The 24,333-nt window shown below is 38.7% G+C and overlaps 1 protein-coding gene across 7 annotated transcripts in view; it reads left to right on the top strand.

Moving 5' to 3' along the window:
• TENM1 (teneurin transmembrane protein 1) overlaps positions 1–24,333 on the top strand; it is a 332,069-nt gene that overhangs the window by 60,652 nt on the left and 247,084 nt on the right. For 4 of the 7 annotated variants that reach the window (XM_083797987.1, XM_083797988.1, XM_083797990.1 and 1 more), the window contains one exon: positions 21,260–21,538. In XM_083797987.1, the coding sequence (XP_083654113.1) occupies positions 21,322–21,538 (217 nt within the window). In that variant the 5' untranslated portion in view covers positions 21,260–21,321. Of the gene's footprint in view, positions 1–21,259; positions 21,539–23,096; positions 23,176–24,333 lie in introns of those variants that run through there. The other 3 variants (XM_083797993.1, XM_083797991.1, XM_083797994.1) reach the window with 3 other exon arrangements.

Below are 24,333 nucleotides of genomic sequence, written 5' to 3'. Positions count from 1 at the left end.
ACGAGAACACAAATATGTCCTGTGGGGAAAATGTAGATGTGTTTTTTATTCTACAGGCTGATTTTTGTCTGGCTGTTTTGCCTAGGAGGCAAAAAATAAACAAATGGCCATACTAAAACTGAATAAATCTGAACAGATTCTGCAAGGAATACGAGAACTTTGCAGACTGACTGCAGAAAACCCCTATGGCTTCCCTGTGACAGATGTGTTTTACCCAAGCTTTGTTTTCACAAAGTATCACGATTGCTGTCCTACAGCCATCATTTTTCATTATTTGCAAACATGGAAATAACTTCAATAAAGACGGCGGCCCGAGGGCCAGCTAATGCTGCCATCTCAGCATGTGTATCATACGTATCAGTGTTTACAAAACAAGTGAAAAAAGAGAAAAGACAGAGGAAAGACTTAAATTTGGTGGCATTTTTTAAATGAACAAACAAAATATTTCTCACCAGATGGAAATGGGGTTGAGCAGATCAGTGACAGTTAGAAATAACACCCTCCTTCACCCCCATTTTAAAGCTGACCAGCAATATTGCTGCTGTATGCACATATGTGTGTTTTGAGGTTTAGTGATTTAGTCTGGAGATGTTTGCATTATGGTATCAATTAAACGTTTATTCAGTCTTATTGCATTGTCTTAGAACAAAAGCATTTCTCCCATATGAGAGTTTTGCAGCACTGCAGAAACAGCACTTGAGACAAAAATTGGGTTGTGGGTCTAGGCATGTGTGTATTGAGATATACCTGTATGTATGGGCGTGAATGCATGAGTTTGTACAATATTCAGATGTTAGTCCTGATGGATTTTAACTGTCCTCATAATATTAGAAGTAGTTTAAATTATGATACCGCTTTTAATGTTATCTAAGTAATCTGTACCTCTCTTTCATTTATATGACTCTTTTATCATATTTGAACCTTAGCCAGCATGTGACATTGCTGTTAAACTGAAAATTAACGGAGTATCCAAAGATAAGTAGTACAGAAAGCCTTCTTCTCTGGTCAGCTGTAACCATGGTATCTGAAACACTGTCCGACATAACCTCTTTGATGCCTTTTCTTTTTTTTTTGCCCAGAAAGAGCTTTTATCAAAATTTCTACAGCTTCCCTGTTGCACTGACACCCAAATTCATTTCTTATCAGTTGGGAATACACTGCTGGATTTTTCTTTAGTTAAAAAAAAAAAAAAAGTTCCTGCTGAAAAAGATGATGAATGTAGTTCAGAAAATAACAAAAGAATATCTGTGTGTGTTGAGCTGCTATCTCATTGTATAATCCTGTCTCTTTGAAGCTTTAGCTTTACTCTATAGACCAACAGCATATACAGAAATGTAGGTTTAGCAGCACTAGGCTTTAAAGTGTTATTCATGTTTGGTCTGATAAAATTAAAAATATATATATATCATTTGGAAAGAGAATTAATTAGCACATTGTGCTGAGGGATGGTGAGCTGCTGTGAAGGTGTCAGGGCACAAGCAGAGGGTGCAGTTTACTGGCCGGAGAGCACGTTGTGAGGGGCGAGGTGGCCCCTGCATGTTCCTGGGAGCTCTGGCAGGGCAGGAGCAGGGTCGGGGGACAGGTTCCCTTTCTGGTTTCCCACAGCTGGTCTCTGATCTCCAGTAAATCCCATGCCCTGATGCTACCTTAGGGGCTTTTTCCATAAAGCAGCAATTTTATACCCCCAACTGGCACGGTGCCCCTCCAGTGCACTTTCGGATTTGAGATTCAACCTAAGACGCACCAAAAGAAGAGCCATGTTTAAAGTTTTTTCTGTTCAGAAGTTGGACTTTTTCTGCATGCCACTGCAATTTTAGATATATTTGGACCCCTGAAATCCCACCCGTGCCCCCACAGCCAGGCTCCACCAGGGCCAGGAAGAACTCTTCAGTCTGCCTGAAAAATCTTCAGATTCCCATGGAGCAGTCGTGTTACACATTACCCAGCTGACCATATACCAATTCACGTGTTGCCTCCTTGTCCAACTGGTGTGGTTTGCAGTTTGTCAGGGAGAATTACTAAAATAAAGTGTCATGATGATCCATCTGTTCTGTAAAAAGCAGACAAACCAGACAGTTTTTACTTGTACAGTGTTGAAAAATGGCATTGGGTAACATTTGAAAGAAAAAAAATGAAGCACGGTATCAAAAAAATGGCATAGTGGGGTAGAAAATGTCTGGACGTGTGCATGCACGTAAACATGTATGTTTCATATGTCACACAACAGTATTGCCACCTATTGTTGGAAATTCAGACTTCACACAGATGTTCAGGGTATGGTTTTTTTTTCCAATATAACTCAGGTCTCCTCCTACTGGTGAGACTGGCAAAGGAACTGAGAGTACTGTTAAGAAGAAGAGTAGCTCTTACAGGCTCTGGTAATGGCACGGGGCTATAAAGTGATGGGCGCTCTTCAGAAATCAAGAGAGGATAAACATTATCAAAGAAATCTAAAGCTGCTGATGCTTTTACATAACTTAGATGTATGAGCCCATTGTCAGTGGCATCTCTTTGATGAACGAAGGAGTGAATGTGTCTGGTGTGCACATCTCAAGCTTATCTATGTAATTTTCATAGGGACGATTTGAACAGTGAAATAACCAGTTAAATAAATTGAGACAAGATTTATAAATGTATGGCTGCTTGAGCTGTACTTCAAAAATGTGTGCAGAGTCAAGTTGTTCTCCATTAATTGTACTGAGGATTGATACAAATTTATTTGGATAATAAATACCCATTGGCATTAAATCTGATACTTGCATTGGTCTATGGAGTAGTGTTGGAGAATAAGAAGTTGGTTAATTTACATTCCTGTTTGAGAGGATTGTTTTTTTCAAAAGAAAAATGTTTTTTTTTTTTTTTGGAAAGCAAAGGAAAATTAATCAGAAGTTCTCCAATACTCAGAGCATTTCTGTGAAAAATGAATAGGAGAATGTGAGTACTGTCTTACAGTTAGAAAAAAAAAATGACCGATGCAGTATCATTTGCATAGCCCTTACCTCCAAATACACATGGGCAATTATGTGTCATTCTTTTAAGCAATTTGCTATCCACATTTATTCTTTATTAGGGCTCTTTTCATTATTTATCATTCGTCTCTTGGATATGCCCTCAGATTTTGGAGGTGTGCAGTGAAACATATGACTAATCCAGCCCGTGATGTCTCAGGTATGAGCGAGCTTCTTCCCCTGCAGGGGTCAGTCTGAAAACCCCAGAGCAGTGGGGGAGCAGGGACAAGCTGGGGCTATGTCCCTGCCACATTCCTGTTTCTTTGCAGAAATTTTGTTTGGTTTCACTGGGGAATCCTTGATGCTTCTGCTGTGCATGTACAAGCCTCCAGCACATGTCCCAGGCAGGGGGTTTGTGCAGCGGGCAAGCCTGACGCATCTGAAGATGCTGGATTCATGGCATGTGCATGGATTGACTGTGTGGTGTGGGTAGGATAGGTCTAATGTTTCCAGAAGCTTCAGGCTCACTGCGTGAGTGTGGCATAAGCATGGTATTTCTGCTGAGGGAGGTGCAGACAGAAAAGCAGCAGCCCTTGTCCTGCTGTCCATAAAGACCTCTGCTTTCCAAGGGATCAGTCCCGGGAGAAGTCTGTCCCAGAACAGTTCTTGGATAGTAGCATCTTAAACCTTTTCAACTTTATATTAAATACTGCTTTTATTTGACAATTACTCTCTAAAAAGCCCCCCTGGGGAAACAGCGACCATGATACCTCTCTGTTACTGCTTGCTTTCTTTTTCCTGTCACCTGGGGCTCTGTGTTTAAGGATGTCCCCAGGTTAGGGGGTAAGAAAACACAGCCACACATGAGTGTTCTCCGTCCCCTGAACTTTGTGGTGGGAGGACTGTATTGTTTCTAAGAGTACTTTAGGAACAATGACTACCGTGTATTTTGCAATATCCAAATACCAAAATGCAAACTCTGAAGCCTTCAAAGATTATCCGTTTCTATTCCAAAATTGCATGTTCTCAAGACATAGTTTATTTCATTGTAAATTGAGCAGGATTATGCTTGAATGGTCTGATTAGCTTTTTTCAGTGCCATGAAATTTTAATGCTTTTCTGCAGGGGGCTGAGATAAATCTCAGGGCTGGTAGACAAGAGTTCCTGTCACTCTTTCAGGTGAAGCATAAGGAAAAATTAACCTCTATTATAGAGTATGGTAGCTGAAATGTGGAACGTTAGCACTTGTTCTGAACACGTGTAGCAGCATGCAGCTGTTTGAGCTATCTACAGGCACTGTACCAGCAGTTGGGCTGAGCGCGAACAGGAAGGCACTTAGAGCATGCATTGGCATGGAAAGCCAAATGAGGAACACGAGCGCAGCACTGAGAAGGACACTTCTAGGTTTTTGGGTAAAGAGCTACAAAAAATAAACTTGTGGGTGAAAGAGATTGCTACTCAGTTCAGGGAAGTGTGATTTTGTGTATTCATTGTAAAATAGATGGGTAGATAGTTTTGGACTACTTAGGTGGCCCTAAATCTTTATTTGTATGGCAAATGTCATGTATTAGAATGGCCTTGCATTTGTGATTATTTGTAATTTGCAGCTTTTTAGCTGCAGACTGAGTTGAATCATATGGCAGAGGTTTAATTTCTGCATGACGATGTGAACAGTCTGTTGTACAGGTACCAGCATGTCAAAATCCACAGCTCATGAGAACTGTATGGCCTTATCTATCTCTCATTTGTCAAGAGTTAATAGGAAACATCTGCAGGCCTTGCTCAATCTGTTAACTGTGTGTGTTCATCCAAGCTTAACTGACAAGTAGAACGTACCCAGTAAGATTAGACTACGGGGATGACCTTTGCTAATTAGGCAATCTAAGTTATATCACACTTGGTGTACACTAAGCCACTTGTAATGAAAGGGTATTTTGAAATGATTCTGTACTATTTCACCCCAGTACTAATCAGTATGGATAAAGACAAGTAAGGATAAGTAAGGATTTTTTTTTAAAGTAAAGTTATGTTTCACAGAAAGTGACTCAAGGAAGAGTTAACATGGAAAGAATTCTTTTGTTGGGCACTAACAATATTTTTACATTGAGTCTTGTCTTATGGTTTGTGGATGCAGTAGTGGGAAACCTTGCTACTTGTATGCCCCGAAGTTGTTTGGCTTCTAACACAGCTTGTTCAGGGAATTGATTTTGTTTATTAGGAATATACAGCATTATAATTTACTGTTACCCATAAAAATAAGTGGAAAAATTTAGCATTCCTTGGTAATATGTGACAGGTGACATTTCATGCACATACTTTTGAAAAATCTGTTGTATACTTGTGAATCGTCAGACGTCGAACAGACGTGTGGTCAGACCTCAAACAGACCTATGGTCAGACCTCGGTGTCGTATCAGCAGTCTCAAAGGTAGAGCACCCTTCTGTGAAGTGGGAGGAAAGGGGTTATGGTATCTTTGGGATGAAAGGAGAGATGCAGAATGGAGCATGAAATTCTGGAGAAATTTGTGTGAATCACAAACTGTCCATGGCAGAGGAGGAACAGTTTTGTGCCCTTGATAATTGGCCTGTCTTGGAAATGTGGGTGCTGAAATGTAGTTTCTTAAATTAATTGTTAGTTCAAGTTGCTGTAAGAAGGGAAGACTTTAATATATTCCCAGTGAAATATTTAGTTATCTTATTTCAAGTGACACTGAGCTTGAATACCCAAAGAAATATGTTTGCGGAATGAAAAAGGATTAACATGGCAAGAGTTGTAGCCCTTGATAGCTTGCTTAAAGATCTTGGTTAAATCTCTTATTAGATTTCACAAAGCTATTTGTTTCGGCTACTGAAATGATAGGTTTAGTGTCTTCCAAGGGAATATTTAATAGCAATGCTTTGTATCGTATTATCCACTTGTGGATTAAGCTTGCTGAGCTGCTGGAAAACACTGTGGTAGTCCAGAGTTCACAACCTTAATCTGATTAGGCTGTTTCTGTTGATTCTGTTGATTAAAAAATTGGGCTTCCTTATTTATTTATTTTAAATCTGGGAGACCTTAACTTCTTAGGAATTTGTGCATCTCTGCTGAGATCAGCCTAATCCTGCTGACAGAGCTCTGAATTACACAATCTAAACCGACCGTGGAGTTCAGCGCTTAACGTGACTCAATCAGAAATAATCTTACACCGGTTGGGAATTGAGAGGAGCGGGTGCTGAACTGAAAAACTGGCAGCTGGGAGAACTGTTCTTCATTTCTTTAATGATGTTTTTGGAATAATAGAGACCTGGTAAAAGGGACCACGATACAGGCTGTGCAGTACTGGTGTCCCCATGGTAATGGCCCTGGCAGTGGGAGTCAGCTGCGTGTGTGTGTCAGTGACAGATTTCTCCAGATTTTGTCATCATTTCTTATGCTTTTTCTCTATTGGTTCGTGCTTTCTGAGCAGGATACTTCTCAGAGTGCTTCAATATTTGCATGATGCTTAAATGCGTAAGATAACTTTTACAAATGTTTTTTCTCAGTTTATCAGTTAAATTTGTGATAATAAAATTAATATTCATTAGCTAAAATCCAAACTAATACTGTTAAAATCAGCCACGCAGAGATCACTAAATGGCCATTACCGTTGCTTTCTTACCGTTTCCATGCAAACAACCCAATTTTATGATAAAATATTATTCATTATTATAAGCAGCAGTATCCCATGCAGACCCATTTTCCTTTTTTGTGTGTGAAGCTAATGAAACTGTATGTTGTGTTATGTTTTGGTTGTTTGTTCTGATGTAAAAAGGTGTTTGTTTTGGTTTTGGTTTGGTTTTGTTGATGTAAAAAGGTGATGTTTTTGTTGCTTGTCTGATGTAGAAAGGTGTTTGTTCATTATTAAACATTTATTGACTACTTCTCATAACCATTTGATGTGGAAAATGATGATTGGGCTAGATTGTTAGCAAGCTGAAATTAGGTAGATAAACACATGGTACTCACTAATTTAAGTCTTTAACTTTCAGTAAATATGATAATGTTGATTACCTTCCACATTTCACCCTGGCTATTTATGCTATAAGTATTCAATTTCTCCTGTTTACTTTTTTGTTTAAACTCATCAGGGAGATAAATTTACTCGGTGTTTTGGTCAGCTGATTAATCTGAGATCTCCAGCATTTGGATGTTATCCTAATAACGTATAAATTCCGAATTCACTTTTTAAAATCTTGTGTGCCCCACGCCTTCACTAGAATATGAACTTCTCTTTTCCTTCCCTTGTCACAAATAGATTAAGGAGGATTTTTAATTCCAAACTCAACTAATGCTGTTTGTTATCCAAATTACTTTTGAGCTGAAATACAGCTTAAGATGGTTTGAAGTCAAGCTATTGAAGTAGTTCAGCCTGCAAACATCTGTGGTTGTAAAATGGACCCGCTCAAACTGCTAATAAGACAGGTTTTGTCAGTGTTTCAGTGCTTTTGTAATGGTTATCTTAGCCCTCTAACTCGAACAGAAGAAATCACATTACATTGCTAAACGTGTGCAGTTGGAGGCTGAGCTCAATTATGCCGCTGTGCATCAGCGCAGTTCCCGACAGAGTTCAGAGCACGCACGCTCCATACTGGCACAGGCTCCCACCAGCAAAAGGAAACGTGCCTCTAACTTCCGAAGTCAGTGAGGTGGTGAATATTGCAGCTCCTGGAGTTTCTCTGCATTTGCTCAGACTTAATTTTTCAATATTAAGATGGTAATGCTGAGGATGACCTTTACTGTACAGTATACGTTTGTAATTCTAGTGAGCTCGTTTTTCCAATCATAAATTATAAAACTATCAAGTAATAAACCAGTGGATGTGAGGAGGTTACAAATATGTAGTTTACAATGTAGTCTGGAACAGGAGTTGTTGTGTTTCTGTTTTTATTAAAGCATACATTATATTTAAACAAGTCTAACCAAAGAGCAGTACTTTTCAGTATGTCACATGGAGTATAATAATTGTCTGCTTACCAAATGTTCAGTGGTTAGCAATAATGCTAACTGAACTCATTTGTTTGCTTTTTATTGTCTTTTTTTAAAAAAGTAATAAAACTGAAACACAAGAGGAAAGAAAAGTATAAAGTTTCTACTTTGTTCTTTCCTGTAGACATTTTTTGCTGACAAGCATGGCACATACTTATTAATGATTATTGGGCTGAGAATGCTGACATAGCAAAAGAGGATGAATTCTGCAAAGTTGTTTTAAATACTTAGACTTTATACCCGAGTTTGTTTCAGGCAAGAAAAAATCCCAATGCATTTCACTTACTAGCAGGACTTTGAGTGTGAGATGGGCAGAATTAGGTAGGTGCTGTGCTGTGCTGTTTGACAAGAGCTGGATGGAAATGGTGCTTCATTCTCAACAGTTCTCAGTGCTAAACAAGGTTTTCTTCCTCCAGCTATTCAGCTGTTTCCAGTAATAAGTTGACTATTGCATTCTTTTTGTAGATATGATACTCACTCTATCACGTTCGTTTAGGGAATGCTCTCATTCCCTAAATACAGATCAGCTGAAGCCACTGGAAAGATAACTGCTGTTCCTTCAGAGTGCTCTGGCTGGGATGTCCACCCAGGGACCGGATCCTGCTGTTCTCAGAAGAGCACCACAGAGCAGCGCAGAATCAGAACCTCCTCGTTTCTATCCTTGTTTATTTCTGGAGACATCATCACCACGCGTAGTTCAAAGTCAGCTGTTGTAAGAGCTGTATGTACCAGCAAAGAATAAGGGTTTCTTTTGTGTGTATCTTAACTATGATTAGGTCTCCAGTCCTGATCAAAGCTTAGCTGGAAGTCTGTTAATAATGGGGTTGGGAATTGTTGGAGCTGAAATGAGAAATAGACCCTTTAATGATTGCTTTAGTAGCAAATTTCATGCTAATGCTTAGTGTTCAGCCTGCAGGTTTGTGTTCCATGTAATTCTATAAAGCCGAGATATAAAAATATAACTAGATTCTATGTGTGGGAGGAATTTCTGCATTTTTTCCCTAGAAAGTAAAAATTTGCATAGATTAAAACAATTCTACTTGTACTATTTTTGAAGCCAAAAATATGCGTGTGTTTGTAAAAACCATAAACAAAACACACCCTTTGAGAGCCAGATGTTTACTAAGGGAATGCAGTGACAGGAGTCGCGCTCTAGGAGCACATTCAGACCTGTGCTTTTAGGAAACGGATTGCATCTACAGTGGTGGGGTTTGGTGGGTTTTTTGTTTGGTTGTTTTGTTTATTATGGACAGTGCATCTTTATTCCATATTTATACAGTGTACTGTAGGTGGCCATAAAGCCTGTATTTTATTAGGTCATCTTAAAAGGAATTAATGCAGTTATTTCTCACTTTTTTTTCCCCTGTTTTTGATAATGGAGATCTTTAACCTTAATTTACATCAAATTCCAAAGCCAGTGTCAATTTTCAAAGAAAATCATCTTGACAGCTAATGATGTTGATGTAGGCAAATGTCTAGACAATTCTGCGTTGTATTTTCACTAAAAAAAAAAAAAAGTTTTGTCCTTTTAAAGGTTGGCATAGGACATCCATCTCACATGCAAGTATTCCTTGTATTGCTGATGTAGACCGATGTTCCTATTCATGGGATTCTGGGAATGCCCTAGCTATGTGTAGCCCCAGGCATTTCACAAAGCAGCACTACTTGGGCATGGAGTGATTCCATATGTAGGCACAGGACTTCGTTTGGTCTTTCTGCTATATACTGAGATGTCTTTTACTAGGGAACAAGAAATGACCATTTCATCTTACTTTGAGCATTTGCTTCCTCCCATTTGTTTTCAGTGCAGTGCAATCGCAGTAACTGAGGGCTCAGCTTGTAAGAGGCCAGAGTTCTTCCCGAGATTGATGCAATGCATGTCACTGGCCTGTCTCCTTTGGCATCTGCAGTCACATTTTACCTCCATGTTAATAGTGCCTGCAGTGTTAACATAACAAACAGCATGTTGGTAAAATGGTAACGTTTAGGAAGGTGTCCTTAAGCTACTCAACCTTCCTTCTTAGGCAGAGGGGAGATTAATCTGAGTCATCCTTAATAACAGTTGACAGAAAACTTCTTGTCACATGCCAAATTGCCGAACCTTCAAGCTGCTCACCTAGAAGCATTAACATGAATATTTACAGCATGTGAGGCAGGGAATTCTCTGCAGATCTACTGATGCTGAGTGCTTTTCTAGGGCAGCTTATTTCTGTGGCTACTTGCGACTCGAGCTCTGTGTATATATAATAATTTCTGCGGTGTTCTTTTGTCTCTGAACTTTCTTAATTTTCTAGCAGCACACTCCATTACAGCTGTACAGTGCAATTTTCTTCAGCAATGATATTTGTCATTCAGCATCATGTTCACAAATCCTTCGCTGTTGACTTGCTCTCTTGTGCAGATCAGCAGTGGCTTACTTCATTAATGTCACAGTTACTTTCTTCTGCTTCCCCAAGCATTTTGTGCACGTAAACCCAAGCGCAGCTGAGATACCTGTGTAGTGGGGACCATCTTTCCTTTCCCTACCGAGCTACCCATAAAACAGGGCAGATAAGACATGCAGTTTGCAGAGTGGAGGAGGAACGTGGGGACTCTCAGAGCACCATTATCCTGCACAAGACCACTGCAAGATGTGGAGTAAGTGTACGTGGGCTGTTTCTTCCTGACATTTTAGAGCAGCAGCCAGTAACCACATCCTTCTGGCAGAGGCTTCTTACCAGCTCTGAACATTTTCAGGTATTTACAAACACTGCTAAACAGGGAATGAAGAGTGGGATGAGAGTAAACAACCCTCCTGAAAGGAAAGGGTTTTTTTGGAAAGCATGAGATCACTGACAGTTGTGAAAGGCAGGTGCCCATCTCCTAACCTCAGTAAGAAGGCACTTGATACGGGAGAATATAAAAAAGGATGTTCACTGAACTGAATATAATGCAATTCAGCCATAGGTTAAAGAAAGGTCATTTTCTTGCCTTGTTGGCTGGAAAGAGACAGCAGAGTTAGCAGACTAACATATAATTGTGTTCTGTGACAGTAAAAGGAGCTTCTTGGTGCTTTGGGAAAGGGAAGTGACATTTTACTTGCTCATGAAAGAAACAGAGCTTCACATTAAACGTCTATTACAGTCCTCCTACTTTTCCCAATGTAAATAAAATTAACAGGAGCTGAATTGTTATCCACACAACGTCCCCAAGGAAAAATGATTCACCAAGACAATAGCAGATCCTAATATTAAGGCAGGGATAATGGTTCTGATTTTTTTTTAAAGGCTGCTAGCGTGTGTACATATATATATATATATATATATATATATACACACACACACATCTGTGTGTATGTGTGTATGCATAGATATGTGTAAAGGCAACAGATAAAAGCCACATACGTCTGTTTCTTCCATTTTTCCTTTTTCTTTGTATGATTCTTCAACTGAAGAAAGCAAGCTGAGCTAAATGGAGTGGTTACGTGAGGGCTAAGGAGAATGTGTTCTTGCAAGTGCTGTGGAAGGGTAATCACCGGAGATACTCGTGTATCAGGTATATGATACACGGCCTTAAGTAGCTCAGATTTTTGAGAGCTTATTCCAACAAGCGAAGAGTGGCACAGATTCATTCCTCCTAGCTGGTGGACCTGGGTGGTTGTGGTCATCCTGCTCTCCTGGGGTTGTCCCTGGGGACACAGAGGCCATTGACTGTGTTTTTGGAGGTTCATCAAAATTAGTTGTTGCAGAATACCAGTTTCCAAACAGTTTGTTGCCCTCAGTCCCTCCTCTAGTGTTCTTGAAAAGCCTATTGTTGATAGCTGTGCCTAAATTCGGAGAAAGGGCAATATCCATATGAGCAGCACCTACACTGAAAAAAAGACATGGCAAACAGGAATTGGCCAGTAACTCCTCACTGAAAAGCTTTTTATCCTGTCTAGAAGTGTTAAGAGGCCCCACTGAGAAGGTGCTTTATGTAGTGATGGTTTAGTAAATACAACAGCCACCTGGTTTGAAGAAGTATTTCTGAGTGGAAATGACCAGTTTCTAGTGAGGCTGAGGAATTTATTTTTTTTTTTAACTTGCTTGTGCTTTAATGCAGTTGCAGTGTATTTTTCACAGATAGTTGAGCAAATTCATGTTCAACATTGAACTTCTGTCTGAATTAGCATTGTATCTTTATATACCTGAAATGTTTTCCCTAGTGTGGTATTGTACTTTATAAGAAGCCATAAGAAAAATGGCTACATCCCCATGTCTGTCTTCTGTCTTCCATCACGGAGGTAAAGTTGAACACAAAAAGAAAAAAATTAGTTTAGCTAAATTAACTCTACCGACAGGAAAGAAAAAAAAATAAATAAATAAAATTTCAGAAACTGATTTTAAAAACAGGTGAGAAGATTTCAATTGCAATTTGCAAGGTTAGTTGTTTAAAAATGAAATCATTGTATATCTGTTAATGATTTTTTCCTGAAGAGATGCTACATTTTATGGAAAACAATGCTTACTAAGATGCAGGTAAGGGGCTACTTGTAGTGAGAAAGTTAAAAATGTCCATAATGTTGAAAGGCAGAATATGTAAAAATGTGAACAATGTTCAAGTAACAGAGGAAATTATTTCCTGTTCTTAAGTCCAAATAAAAGAATGCCGTGACATAAAGGGATTGAATTGCACAAGCACACAGGAGGCATAATTGTATGGTTTTAGTCTGTGACATTTCCTTGTGGAGGTGAACCTTTAGACACAAAGATGGGGAACGTTCCTACTCTCCAGGGCCAGCAGAATATTTTACTGCACTTCGTGAAGTGCTGAAGAAAATGGTATAATCAATTTGCAAAAAGCATAAGGTTGTGGATGGAGAACTTATCTTAAATTTGTCTCTGCCAAGAAGACTCCAACACTTACAAGTGGTAAAAATGGATAGAAGCATAATATATTTCCAGTTTGCACTACAGAAGACTCTCGGTACTTGCAGGAGAAATTTCTAGCAAACATCCATTACAAAAGATTCTCTATTGAAATGAGAACAAAGGTTCCACTTGAAAGATCTCAGAGGATTCAAATGTACCTTTTCATAGGTGACATGCTGATACAAGCCAGTTCTCGAGGGGTTGCGTCAAGGCATAAATCAGCAGTAATTTCAACCCTGCAAGATCATAGCATTATCATGAACAGGAGGAAAATCGATCTGACATCAGCTCAAATAATAGCACTTCTGGAAGTCACACTATATATTACAAGTCCATTGGGAGGGTCTGCTTGTCAGAACCGTGGCACTTGAAGACACTGAATACTTTGGCAGACATCAAAGCAAGAAGAAAAGGAGCAGTAAGATGAGTTCACAGGCATGATGGTGTCAGGCATGCAAATAGCAACCAGAGTGATACTTCAAATGAAGGTGGTGCGTATATATATATATATATATATACACACTTCAAATGCCTGAATAGCTTTTTAAGCGTTAACTTAGATGATGTCAGAACTGCACAATAATTCATGGCATTTCTTCCTAGAGTTAGAAGAGCAAAAGTTAAGAAAACCAAGTATTTAGGAAAAGAGTGAAAAATTAATTTTCTGTGTGTAGTGAATAGTGTTAGCTTCATAAGTAGTTCTTCTTACACAGCTGCTGTGATAACTTGTTTGAATATTTGTATACTTGCTAGACATTAAAGTGTAGATCACATGCCTAATTTAAGTGCTCTGACATTTTAGGCTATACTGGAAACAAACCTGACACTAAATCAGTGCTGCTTCTAGAAATCCTTGAAGTCCTAATGCAGCAAAAATAAATGAAGAAGCAGTTCCTTCCCCAAAACACTGTCAATGATATGAGCAAGCCACAACAAAGCTGAGGAGTAAGCAAGACTACAGAGATTTCTGATAATATTTAAGATATTGTGTCCCGCTGGCAAAATTGAGTTGGGAACCTTCAGCATTTTGTTTCAGAGATTTTTGTTTGGTAGGTTTTTTTGGTTCTTTAAGTGGGAAAGAAAATTTCTGAGGCCCCCTGGAATGTTCCATGACGTCTTGTAGGATCTTTCATAGACAGGAGAAAGAAAACATAAGAACAGTGCCAGAAAGAAATAACCTCTACCAGTAAAATTCCCTTTTTGTACTTTTGTTCACTGTGATGTCAACTGATCAAAGCTTTTGTTTCATCAAGTATGATGATGCTTAAACATGGCCTTGTGCTTTGATATGTCCATAAGTACTCTGGTGAATATGTCTGTTTGTTCAATTAAGGCTTCTTTCCTTATTCTAATTTAAAACAGGAAAAATGGGAATGGAGACAAAATTCTCAGCTTGATATTTCAAACACCATTGCCAAGGCAACTAGTATCAGTGACAAACAATCTAATGCTTTAATTGTTTTCTTAGATGGTCCATGGTATTGATGCATTGTAAATTATCCTCATGCGCTGACCTTATTATACTACAAAATTTAAATTGGTATCTCAAGAAATTAATAATATCTGAATGGAACATGTTATGTTCAGTTTTTGTAATCTCACAGATACTAAATTGGGTTTTAAAAATTACATTGTTGCTAATTAGGGCTTACTGGGTCTTCTTAATTAAGCACACAGTTGGAAAAGAGACACAGCAATAATTATCTCAATTTGATGGCCATACAATTTTCGTTATCATCAAATAGCCAAAAAATAATTCCGTTTTTCTTGTCACATGTAAATGAATACAATATTTCCTCTATGTCTGTGTATTTTAAAACAGCATGCCTCACAAAAGACAATACTTGTTTACTAAGTTAAGATGCCATTTCTTCTACTGGCATACACATAAGTACATGTACACTGCAGTTTATTGTGTTCTGTTGTTAGAGAAATGATAGCACTTGCATAGTATGTGCATGTGTATATAATGTATATAGCATATATTTATACACACTAAAAATATGATTTTTTTTAACCTCTAGTTCAGAAGAAATCCAAGTGAAACTATATTTTCATAGAACTCGGTTATTAAAAGGAGTCTCCTAATTTCATGGTTTAAAAATGCAAAATTTTGCCCTTGACTGCAAAACAATAACCATGGCAGTGGAGAGCAACCAGAGCTTCCACTGAGGAGAATTTTATTACTTCATCTGGATACGTTCAGTACAAACAAGTGTCTGGTGTATATCGGAAATATCCTGTGTGGTGGCAGAAAGCTTAGCTGTCCCAAGCTGAATGTGAAAGGCAATGACCCTTTTCTAGTCTCATTTTAAAATATCTTTTACTAAGAAAATACAACCTTGACCATACATATGTTTTTTACTCCCTGGAGTGAAAAATGATTTTTGCAGAATCCATATAGAAATATTGATGCCATAAACTCAACCTACACTTTCATACAGGGTAAACTTCCTTTACCTCTTTCCCTGTATCATCCCCGCTTTGCAGTTAGGAAGTAGTTAGAAAGTTGCAAAGGCATTAGGTGATGTTCTTGTGTGTTCTGTACTGCATCAGCAGACATCAGGCACTCGGTTAGTTTTAAACACAGGCTTTCTTTACATTCTGCAGCATTCCCAGATGAAGCTTCGAGATGCAGAGATACTTTACAACACTTCTCATGGTGATTTCATTATTTGAAACTGAAAGTTCTCACCAGGAGTTATCCCGCAGTAAGACCGGGAATTGTATTACCTAAAGCACAGTTTTCCAGAAAGACTTAGAGTTCAGAGGATATTCTGAACCCGGCCAGGATGTATTGCCCTGAGTCATGGATGTGCTTCATCCCTCGGCAGCAGAGCCTGATCTTTTGTGCTTGAACCCCCATTGACCTAAGCTTGCTAACATCAAAGGGCTGATTTCTGAAAGCAAGCATGAGGGAGTTGTGTCATTTTCCAGTCAGTGGTGATTCTCCAAGTAAAGTGAAGGGCGCGTCTTGGCCAAGAGTTGGGTATTGCACTTGAGTAGCTGCCATAACGTATGCTTCTCAGTTCACTGTCAGGGTTGCTGTATGTCACATTCTGCCACAACCTGACTTACCTTCTTTATGATTTTATTCTCTAGTGGTTTCTCTGTGAAATTTTTGATAAAATGAACAACTCTCTGAACCACCTTGTAAACTAGAATTAAATTAGACTTTGACTAATTTTAAATGAAGACCATTAGATGTGAAAATGAACCTTATTCCTCTAGTGTCTGTCACGACATAAAAATGTATGGAGAAGTGTAATCCACCCATACATTAAAACTACATGCCCTCTAGGGAGCGTTTTTAACCTGTGGTATTTCCCTGAAAGCTGCTTTTTGAACTTCCATGTCTGATGTAGTCCACTTTAAGGCAGGAATATTTCATTGTCTCAATATTTCCAATTCTTATACACAGAGAAATACTGGCCACATCATACTCAGTGATTCGTATGTCATTACATTGCCTTCAAATATCTTTTGATGTGCTTCTATTTTACAATCCACTAAGAACGTTTGCGTAAATTTTGTTTGCTTCTTGTTCTGTTTTGTTTGTTTTTTAAGTTCCTCTGAGTCTTTCTTCAGTTGTTTGCGGGTTGCTTCAATTACTTTTTCTTGGTTAGTGTATGACTTTTTTTTCTTCCAGTGAAAAGTGGTATCTGCTTCCATTCTGCATTCCAGATGTCTTCCTATTGCTGTCTGATTTCATACACCATCTAGATACTGATTTGTTCCTACTCTATTGCTGCTCGGCCATTTTGACTGGTATCCTTCTCTGTGTGTATAACTGTTCTGTAAAATGTAGAACTTGAAGGATGAAAGGACTTCCTTTGTTTGTAATACCCAAACAAATATTTGAGGGATATAGTATTGATGGTCTGCACAAGGTCACAAGATTGTTTTGCTTTGTTGTTTTGCTGTTTGTTTGTTTGTTTGTTTTTCTTCTTGGTATTGCATTTCTCAAAGATTTATATCAGGAGTGTTTGCTTTTGTTTTGCCTTTTGTATTTTATAGTTTTATATATAAGAATAGACTTGCAGAATAACAGCACTATTGTTTTTGCCTTCAGGTATACAGCGATGCAATTTCTGCTTAGTTGTTCATTTTCAGAAATCAGTGGTCTGAAGATGTAATAAGCAAATGCTAACTTTCAGATAACAGTATATGTTGAATGGAAAGAAATGTGTGAGGGAATTGAGCAAATGTGCAGGTGGGGTTGATAGAACAGCCCTCTGAGAGTGCGAAATGGAGTTACATGAGGCTGTCTTCTGAATTTAGGTTGGAAACAATTACTCTTTCCTGGTTATATTTCAGCATCATAACTGCAATTACCTTTTAATTTTAATTTTAATTCTATGTATTTTGGAGTATGTGAGTATTGGACCTAATGCTCAGTTGAGGCCAAAACAGGTTACAGTGCTTCATATTCTTGTTCCTGATCTCTAAATAAGTCTGGCTTTACTGGTAGCCATCTGGATATACCACTGGTGATCTGACGGGGTTGGTCGTGGGTAGTCAGTATGGAGATCTTATGAAATGGGCACCCGATCAGAGCATCCCGATGGGATTTTATACAAAGCTCTGTTAAAGTGATGTGATCTCTGTGGCGTTGCTGTGCTTGAGTGCAGAGCTTCTGTGCAGTATAGATGCATACCCTGAGTTTTCTCATAAAATACCTATTGATCAGTATGTGCAAACAGCCTCGGCATAGGCTGTCTGGTAAGCCACAGCTGTCCTGATTTTGTTGTGTTTCTAAGCAAGTAGGATCTGGAATTATATGGTCTTTAAGGTCCCTTCAAACCCAAACCGTTCTGTGATTCTGTGATCCTGATCTGCGGAGAACGTGAAAATGGGCAGGTGGTGTAAGAGGGTTTTAATGCAAGTGGAATGTGAAAATCATTTCTGAATAGACGTACAACATGTCTTTAAAACAACATATGCATGAAACATATATTAAAACCGTAAATCCATATACACATCTGTATTAGTTCCATGACTTAATGTGGTGTTCTCCCATCTAATAGAGCTTTTTGATGGTTTTGGAAACAATGTTTCATTGGGAATTAAAATCAGTTATGTATTCCATAAATCTAATTGTAAACTGTGTGATCTGTTTTAAAGTATGGTTGAGTATTATCTGCGTTTTAGCGCCTAAATAAATGCATTATTTCTATATTTTATGTATTAAGTGTAACATGTTTACGTATCTTTATAAAAACTATATTTTGTTAAATATTCTGTTAAACATTTCAATGAAAGAACACTAATGAAAAGATCAAAAAAGTGGTCTGTGAGGAGGAGAGCATTAAGACGCTCATACAAAGGTCACTTAGAGGAACTGTAAGCTTTGATGAGACTTTATTATTTTGCTGACAAGGTCAACTTGATATTGATCAGCTGGGTGTTTTGTTTAGTTACTTGAAGGCCAGTTATTTGAAGAAACCCTTGTAAACATCCAGGCAATATTCTTTAAATTCCTGGTTTACTCCAGCATTTTGGGTTGTTGTTTATTGAGTTGTCTTTCTCCAAACAAAATATGGAATAAGGTCAAGTATTTGATTGCCAGTGTTTAAATTCAACTTACCATAACTCACCATCATTCATTAAATTTAAAGGAATCTCTTGCTGTGGAAAAGCTTGAAGACGTGGTCAGTATTTTGCTGCGTGTTCCTGGTTTGTAAAAGCATTTTGTTTTGAAAAATTTTATGAAGTATTTTTCCAGCTCTTACAAATGATTTATCACCTCCTTTCATATCAGGCCAGGTAGTTGTGGCTTTATGGCACATTAATGCCCTAAAGAAAACTAAAAGAAGCACAAGCACAGTCATCATGTGGAAGGAGGCTGGAGCTTCCCGTGACACCCGAGGCTCCGGGCTGTTGGTGCCAGTGGCACTGGCATGGGGTGGGAAGAGGAGAGTTGGCTGGACAGGCTGCAGTTGGTCTTCCTTCTGACTTTTTTTTTTGTATTGTTGTTATTTTACACCAGTGTGCTCTAAAACTGCCCTGATGAGCTCAGTTTGTCAGGTTTGCTGTGCTTTCTGAAAAGGGACGCACTGCGTGTGTCTGAGGCACCTCGCGCTTGCTGCTCCATGGCAAAATTTCTCTTGTCTCCTGCATCTTCTTGGTAGAGGCCCTTATAATTCCTCCTCATTTTTCCCTGATATCTCCAGCATCTTTTCCATGTGTTGTGTCAGACAGGATGTATGGGGAGGCTTTTCCCTGTCAGTAACCATCTCTACAGAGCCATCAGGTAATCTTTTAAGCCAACCCTGTGCCTCTAAGTCACGGCACCTTTGCGCTCTTCTATCGCAGGTGGGAGTATTAAAGCAACTCATAAAGTAAGTACTTCTTTGGGAAATGTTGGCAAATAACAGTGAATTATTTAGGCAAATAGCTTTTGAAAAGCAAATAGCACTTAGGAACTTGTCTACAAAAGCATCTTAACACCAACTTGATACAGTGCAATCAATCCTGAGCATGAAACCTTGAGCTTGTTGTTGAAACCCCAGCACGTTTGCCCGCCAGCTTGTCTCTGGCAGTCAGGCAGCTTGCTCAGCTTGGCTCTTTAGTTCTCCTTTTCTCTCTTGAGGAGCTTTAATTGACTTGGGTGCTTTGAAACCGACTTTGCTGTGTAAGAGATCTGAACTTTATATATACATGTATATATGTACAATATATACATGCTACTCTTTATTCAGATGCTGTGTTGCATTTGTTTCTGGAGAGCTATTCCATCTCAGGTTAAACAACTGGATAAACCTCCCCGAGAGTCTGTTTTGAGCAAAGCCATGTCTTTAACCTCTTTCTGCACGTGGCGGGTGGAAGAGCAGGGCAGGCTCACCACACTGACCCCACTGCAGAGCTTTCCCCTTCTGCCATGCCACCAGGATCAGCACGCCTGGCTTTTGTGCTCCTGTTGCTGTGTCAGAAGCCTTATTTATTCCCTCCTTGCTCTATGCACTGTGTTTTTGCCACTCCTGCTCGGGGTGCCAATCCTTTCACAAGCACTGGGAGCCCACGCAAGCAGGAGATGAATTTTTGCTGTGCTGGAACACAGTAACAGCTGCCATCAGTGGTTTTCCAAGACTTCAGTCAATTTCAGAAGTTAAATTCATCTCTGTAGTCCTCTAACAAAATGTGCTTTCTGTAATGTTTTTGTTTCTCTGTTGTCTCTTTTCTCTTTTTCTGTGGTCACTTTTGGAGTTTCAGGTAGCACGCTCGCAGCTGGGGACTTGTGGGGTTACAGGTCCCTGGTGCACCTGGGGGCAGTTGGGCTGGTACCAGATCAGGCATTAAATTACCTCTCTCTGCCACTGATGTTATAATCATTACAAAGCTGTCAGCAATTGCTTTTTCGTTAAGCAAAATCTCTGAACTTCTACGGTATTGGTCCTCCAGCATTGATATTTACAGCTGCCTTTCTTGTTATGTTTAGTTTTCTAAGTTAATAGCATCAGTTAAAATAAAATTAAAAAAAAAAAATACAAGCTTGCTTTACCAGAGCTAACTGTCTGTGAACTGTACTTCTGCTGTAAAAGGTGTTCCATGCACTCCTGTCATCTCATCGCAGAGTTGACATTAAAATGCGAGATAGGAACAGCTTCATGAAAGCAAGGTTGCAGAGCAAGTGCACAGGTTGCATGTGCATCTGCAGCCCACTTGTTTATAATGATATTGGATTTGAACATCATTTCAATGACATTCCCAACTGCAAGCTGCATCTTGGAAGGTTTCACTGAGGATCAGCGTGGCCCCCACGTCAGTAAGGGTTCAGACGGTATGTGGAGGAAAAAGGGGGTTGTGCTGCAGGGCGGAAGCTTCTTCTTGAAACGTCCACACAATCTGAAAAGGCAGTGTCCTCCTTCTGAACTACTGTGTGCTCTCGTGGAGTAGCAGAGGGGCATATACTTGTTTTTACTAAGTCTTGATGGTTTTCTAAACTGTGAAGCCTGTTATTCTTCACTAAATGTCATTTTATTTACAGGAGAGTACTTCAAAACAGTGAACTTCCTGGTTTCTATACTTCATATTTTAAAAGACATTAAGATGTTATTTTCACTTGATGAAACATCCACCTCTTTAGAGAAGTAGTAACTGTTCCATCCTAGCTTTAATACCTAATAGGTGGTTTTGTAACATACTCTGTGCAATAACTGCACGATTACTGCTTGGTGTAGTGCGATAGTACTTAAGATATGGGGGTTTTGTTTGTTTCTGAAGTTATTGTTATTTTAATATCATTTTTAAAGAGCAAGACAGTAAAATCAGACATATTCAGATTCTTTCCTTGGTTGTGGTGACATAAATACAATTTAGTTGGTTCATATCTACTAAAAATAAAATTGGGCCTTTGAGAGCTATATATTTATATGTGATATCTGAAACTGATTATTGTTTGTATTTTTTCCCCAGGACTATTTCCGTAAGGATTTCCAGTTGTTCGTTTTCATGACTTCGAGCCTATTTAATAAGAGATGGAGCAGATGGACTGCAAACCCTACCAGCCACTGTCAAAAGTTAAACATGAAGTGGATTTAACTTACACAAGTTCTTCAGATGAAAGCGAAGATGGCAGAAAGCAAAGACAATCTTACGATTCAAGAGAAACTCTGAATGAATATAGCCAAGAGCTAAGACTTAATTATAACAGTCAGAGCAGAAAAAGAAAAACCATTGACCAATCCACGCAAGGTAAATCGTTTATTTTATCTACTAATTACAATAATGGCTTTTTGATTACTCACTATGAAGCAATATAATGATGTCAGCAGGCAAGGAGCCATTTTGTTTTCAGAGGCATGTGGTGATAACACACTTCTTACTGTATTTTTTTTAACCATACTGCAATGTTAGAAGTATAGGAGTTTTTTTCAAGTAGAAGTGCTTTTGTGGCAGTATGGACCAAGTAGCATTCAGCAGACCATCACGTGATAGCTACAGATAAATTTTTCTTTAGGAGTGGCTACTCTTCTCACTAGCATTGCCTGGTTAATTATTTACTACCTTTGCATGTGTTGTGTGGATTTGGGTACAAAATCAACTTTGATTTTGTAGGTTATCTCTGCGTTATGTCTGCAATGAATTCATATGCAACAATCCTCTTAACAAAATCTGTAATCTTATAAGTAACCTGAAATATATAAAGCTTTATGAGTAAAACTGAAAATAATTATTGTGTACTGTAAGAAAAAAGCAGGTGGTTGAGTTCTTTTTGGTTGGTTGGTTGATTTTAGCCTTTTGCATGATATGGACAGAAGTCTAGAATAAACATTTGAGAGCTTCTGATGTTGCAGCCAAGGTTAGGAAAAGCTACCATTTAGATACAGATATAGGCTGAAAACTGACTGAAGTGGAAGGAAATGGGAAGAATTTACTGCAGCACTCCCTGATAGACTGCTTCTTGTGGTAACCCATATGCTGCATTTAACACAGTTTGTACAGACAAGTGGCTTATCTGTTGCCTTTAGCTCCATCACAAATTCAGGCAGGGTGGTGGTGCAAGAAGAGTATTTTTAGGAATTGGTGTACTTGTCAGAAGCAGACAGTCTGTCCCCTTAAAGATAAAAGATCTCTGAGCACCCCCTGCCTGCTCTTCAAGGAAGTGGTTAAATTGATCCATTTTAGTGTGGCCACTATTTCTCAGCTAATAATTTCTGTACTTACTTCAAAAAAAAAAAAAAAAAAAGTCTTCCACTCCTCAGGCAGCCAAGTCTCCCCCAAATTTTCTGAGTATTAAATTATTTTTTTTGACAAGCAAATCACAAATACGCTTTTGAAGATGGGAAAAATTGTTTCCTCTGTGATGTGTAAATTAATGCAAAAAATGAGAATGATTGTGCTACATAGCTCTTATAGTCTTTCTGGTTTTATGGCAGATATTCTGAATCAAGCTACATTTGTAGTGCTGATGTTGTCTGAAGGTACCTGTAATTCATGAAAGAAATGATAGCTCGCTGCTAGAGATAGCCTCCATACATGTATATATGGTCCCTCCAGAGAGTTACAAAACTGCAGTATTGAGAAGGAAAAAGTCACGAATACAAATCTCAACAAAGTATTCTGTAGAAAACTTCACCATCATGTTTGGCTCATGACAAATGATCTTGCACTTGTCAGGAGAGTTCGGTTAACTAAGATGTGTCTGTGCTGCTGTGCTGGAGATGATGCAAATGTACTTGTAGACCTACTTAAAGCAACTATCTTGTTCCTGACAACTCGAGCACTGAAAGCATTGCCTCTGCATTGTCAGGCCTCTGAAGAGCTCCTTGAGGACAGAGCTTTACTGCTGCTGGGACCCGTGCTAGCTGTAGCTCCACCAGCTCGGACAAGTATGTAAGGGTCGTGATCACTCTGCTCAGGCATAGGAAACCAGTCTGTGCGGCCTATGCTGAATTTATTCTTCCAGAACAGTGCCTCTGAAAGCAATCATGTTAATAATTTTGGAGAAATGAACAAATTAGTGTGCATTTCTGCAAGAAATTGTCAGGCATGAACTTACCTCACTTATTCAGGACTGGTGTGTTAGGAACCAGATGGATGCTTTAGCATACTAAGTATTTTACACTCACGTTGTAAAATGATTTTATTGGAAATATATGGGCCAAGATTTTTCCAGGCAAATTAATTTTTAGGAGATATCACACAAATTTTCAAGTCTTCTATTTTACAAGCATTTGTATTTTCCTTTTTAGAAGCAATGCAGTATTGTACCGGTTCAAACTAGAGTATGAGGCTTGATGCCTACTTTTGCAGCAAAGCTCTTGAGTGCAGTAGTTTGTCAATACATAGGGCAGTGCTTAAATACTTGCTTACCTTGAGGCATCTTCTTACCTTAATTAAGTCTAGGTCTGTGTGTTATTAAGTGATATTTATTGAGCACAAAAGATCTTTTTTAAAACATACACCTGTATATTGGTTTGTGAGGATGCAGTCAAACGTTGCTGTGCTAGAAGTCATGGTTTTGTCCTCTGACAAATTCAGTTTGTTGCAACCGAGTTACTAACTGCACTGCTAGATATATCTGTTCAGCTTCCCACAAATTCATCTCTGTATCTCTGTGTTGATTTAAATCATATAGATTTGTCCTGCCACAAATTGAACCCAAATGTTTGGCCTGGCAAGCATCATTGCTTTGAAATGTAAAATGTGTTGAGTTCAAAATTCAGGCAAAAGCAAAGAAGGTTGTAAAGCTGAGTGTAAAATTTCAGACTGCAGCCAGAGTTTGATTTGATTGCAATTCTAATGTACTGTTTCCAAAAGGACAGCCAGAGTTCCTGGTGATTCTTGATATTTGCTCAGTCAGTACTGAGAGGTTTAAAAAAAAAAAAAAAGTTCTGTTTTGGACTATGCAGCTGGCACAAATCCATTAAATTGTATATGGAATTTGTTTTCTATGCATTCTTTTCTAAAATTCCTCCTCAGAATCATTAGCAAACTTTTTCTCATGGTTGGCACATCCTTGGAATGTAAAACAAAACCAGAAAACC

Source organism: Anser anser (assembly GCF_964211835.1).
Source record: "Anser anser genome assembly, chromosome: 13".
Classification (NCBI taxonomy): Eukaryota; Metazoa; Chordata; class Aves; order Anseriformes; family Anatidae; genus Anser; species Anser anser.
Note: the sequence above shows the minus strand (reverse complement) of the source record. Positions and strands in the feature narration are given on the sequence as shown.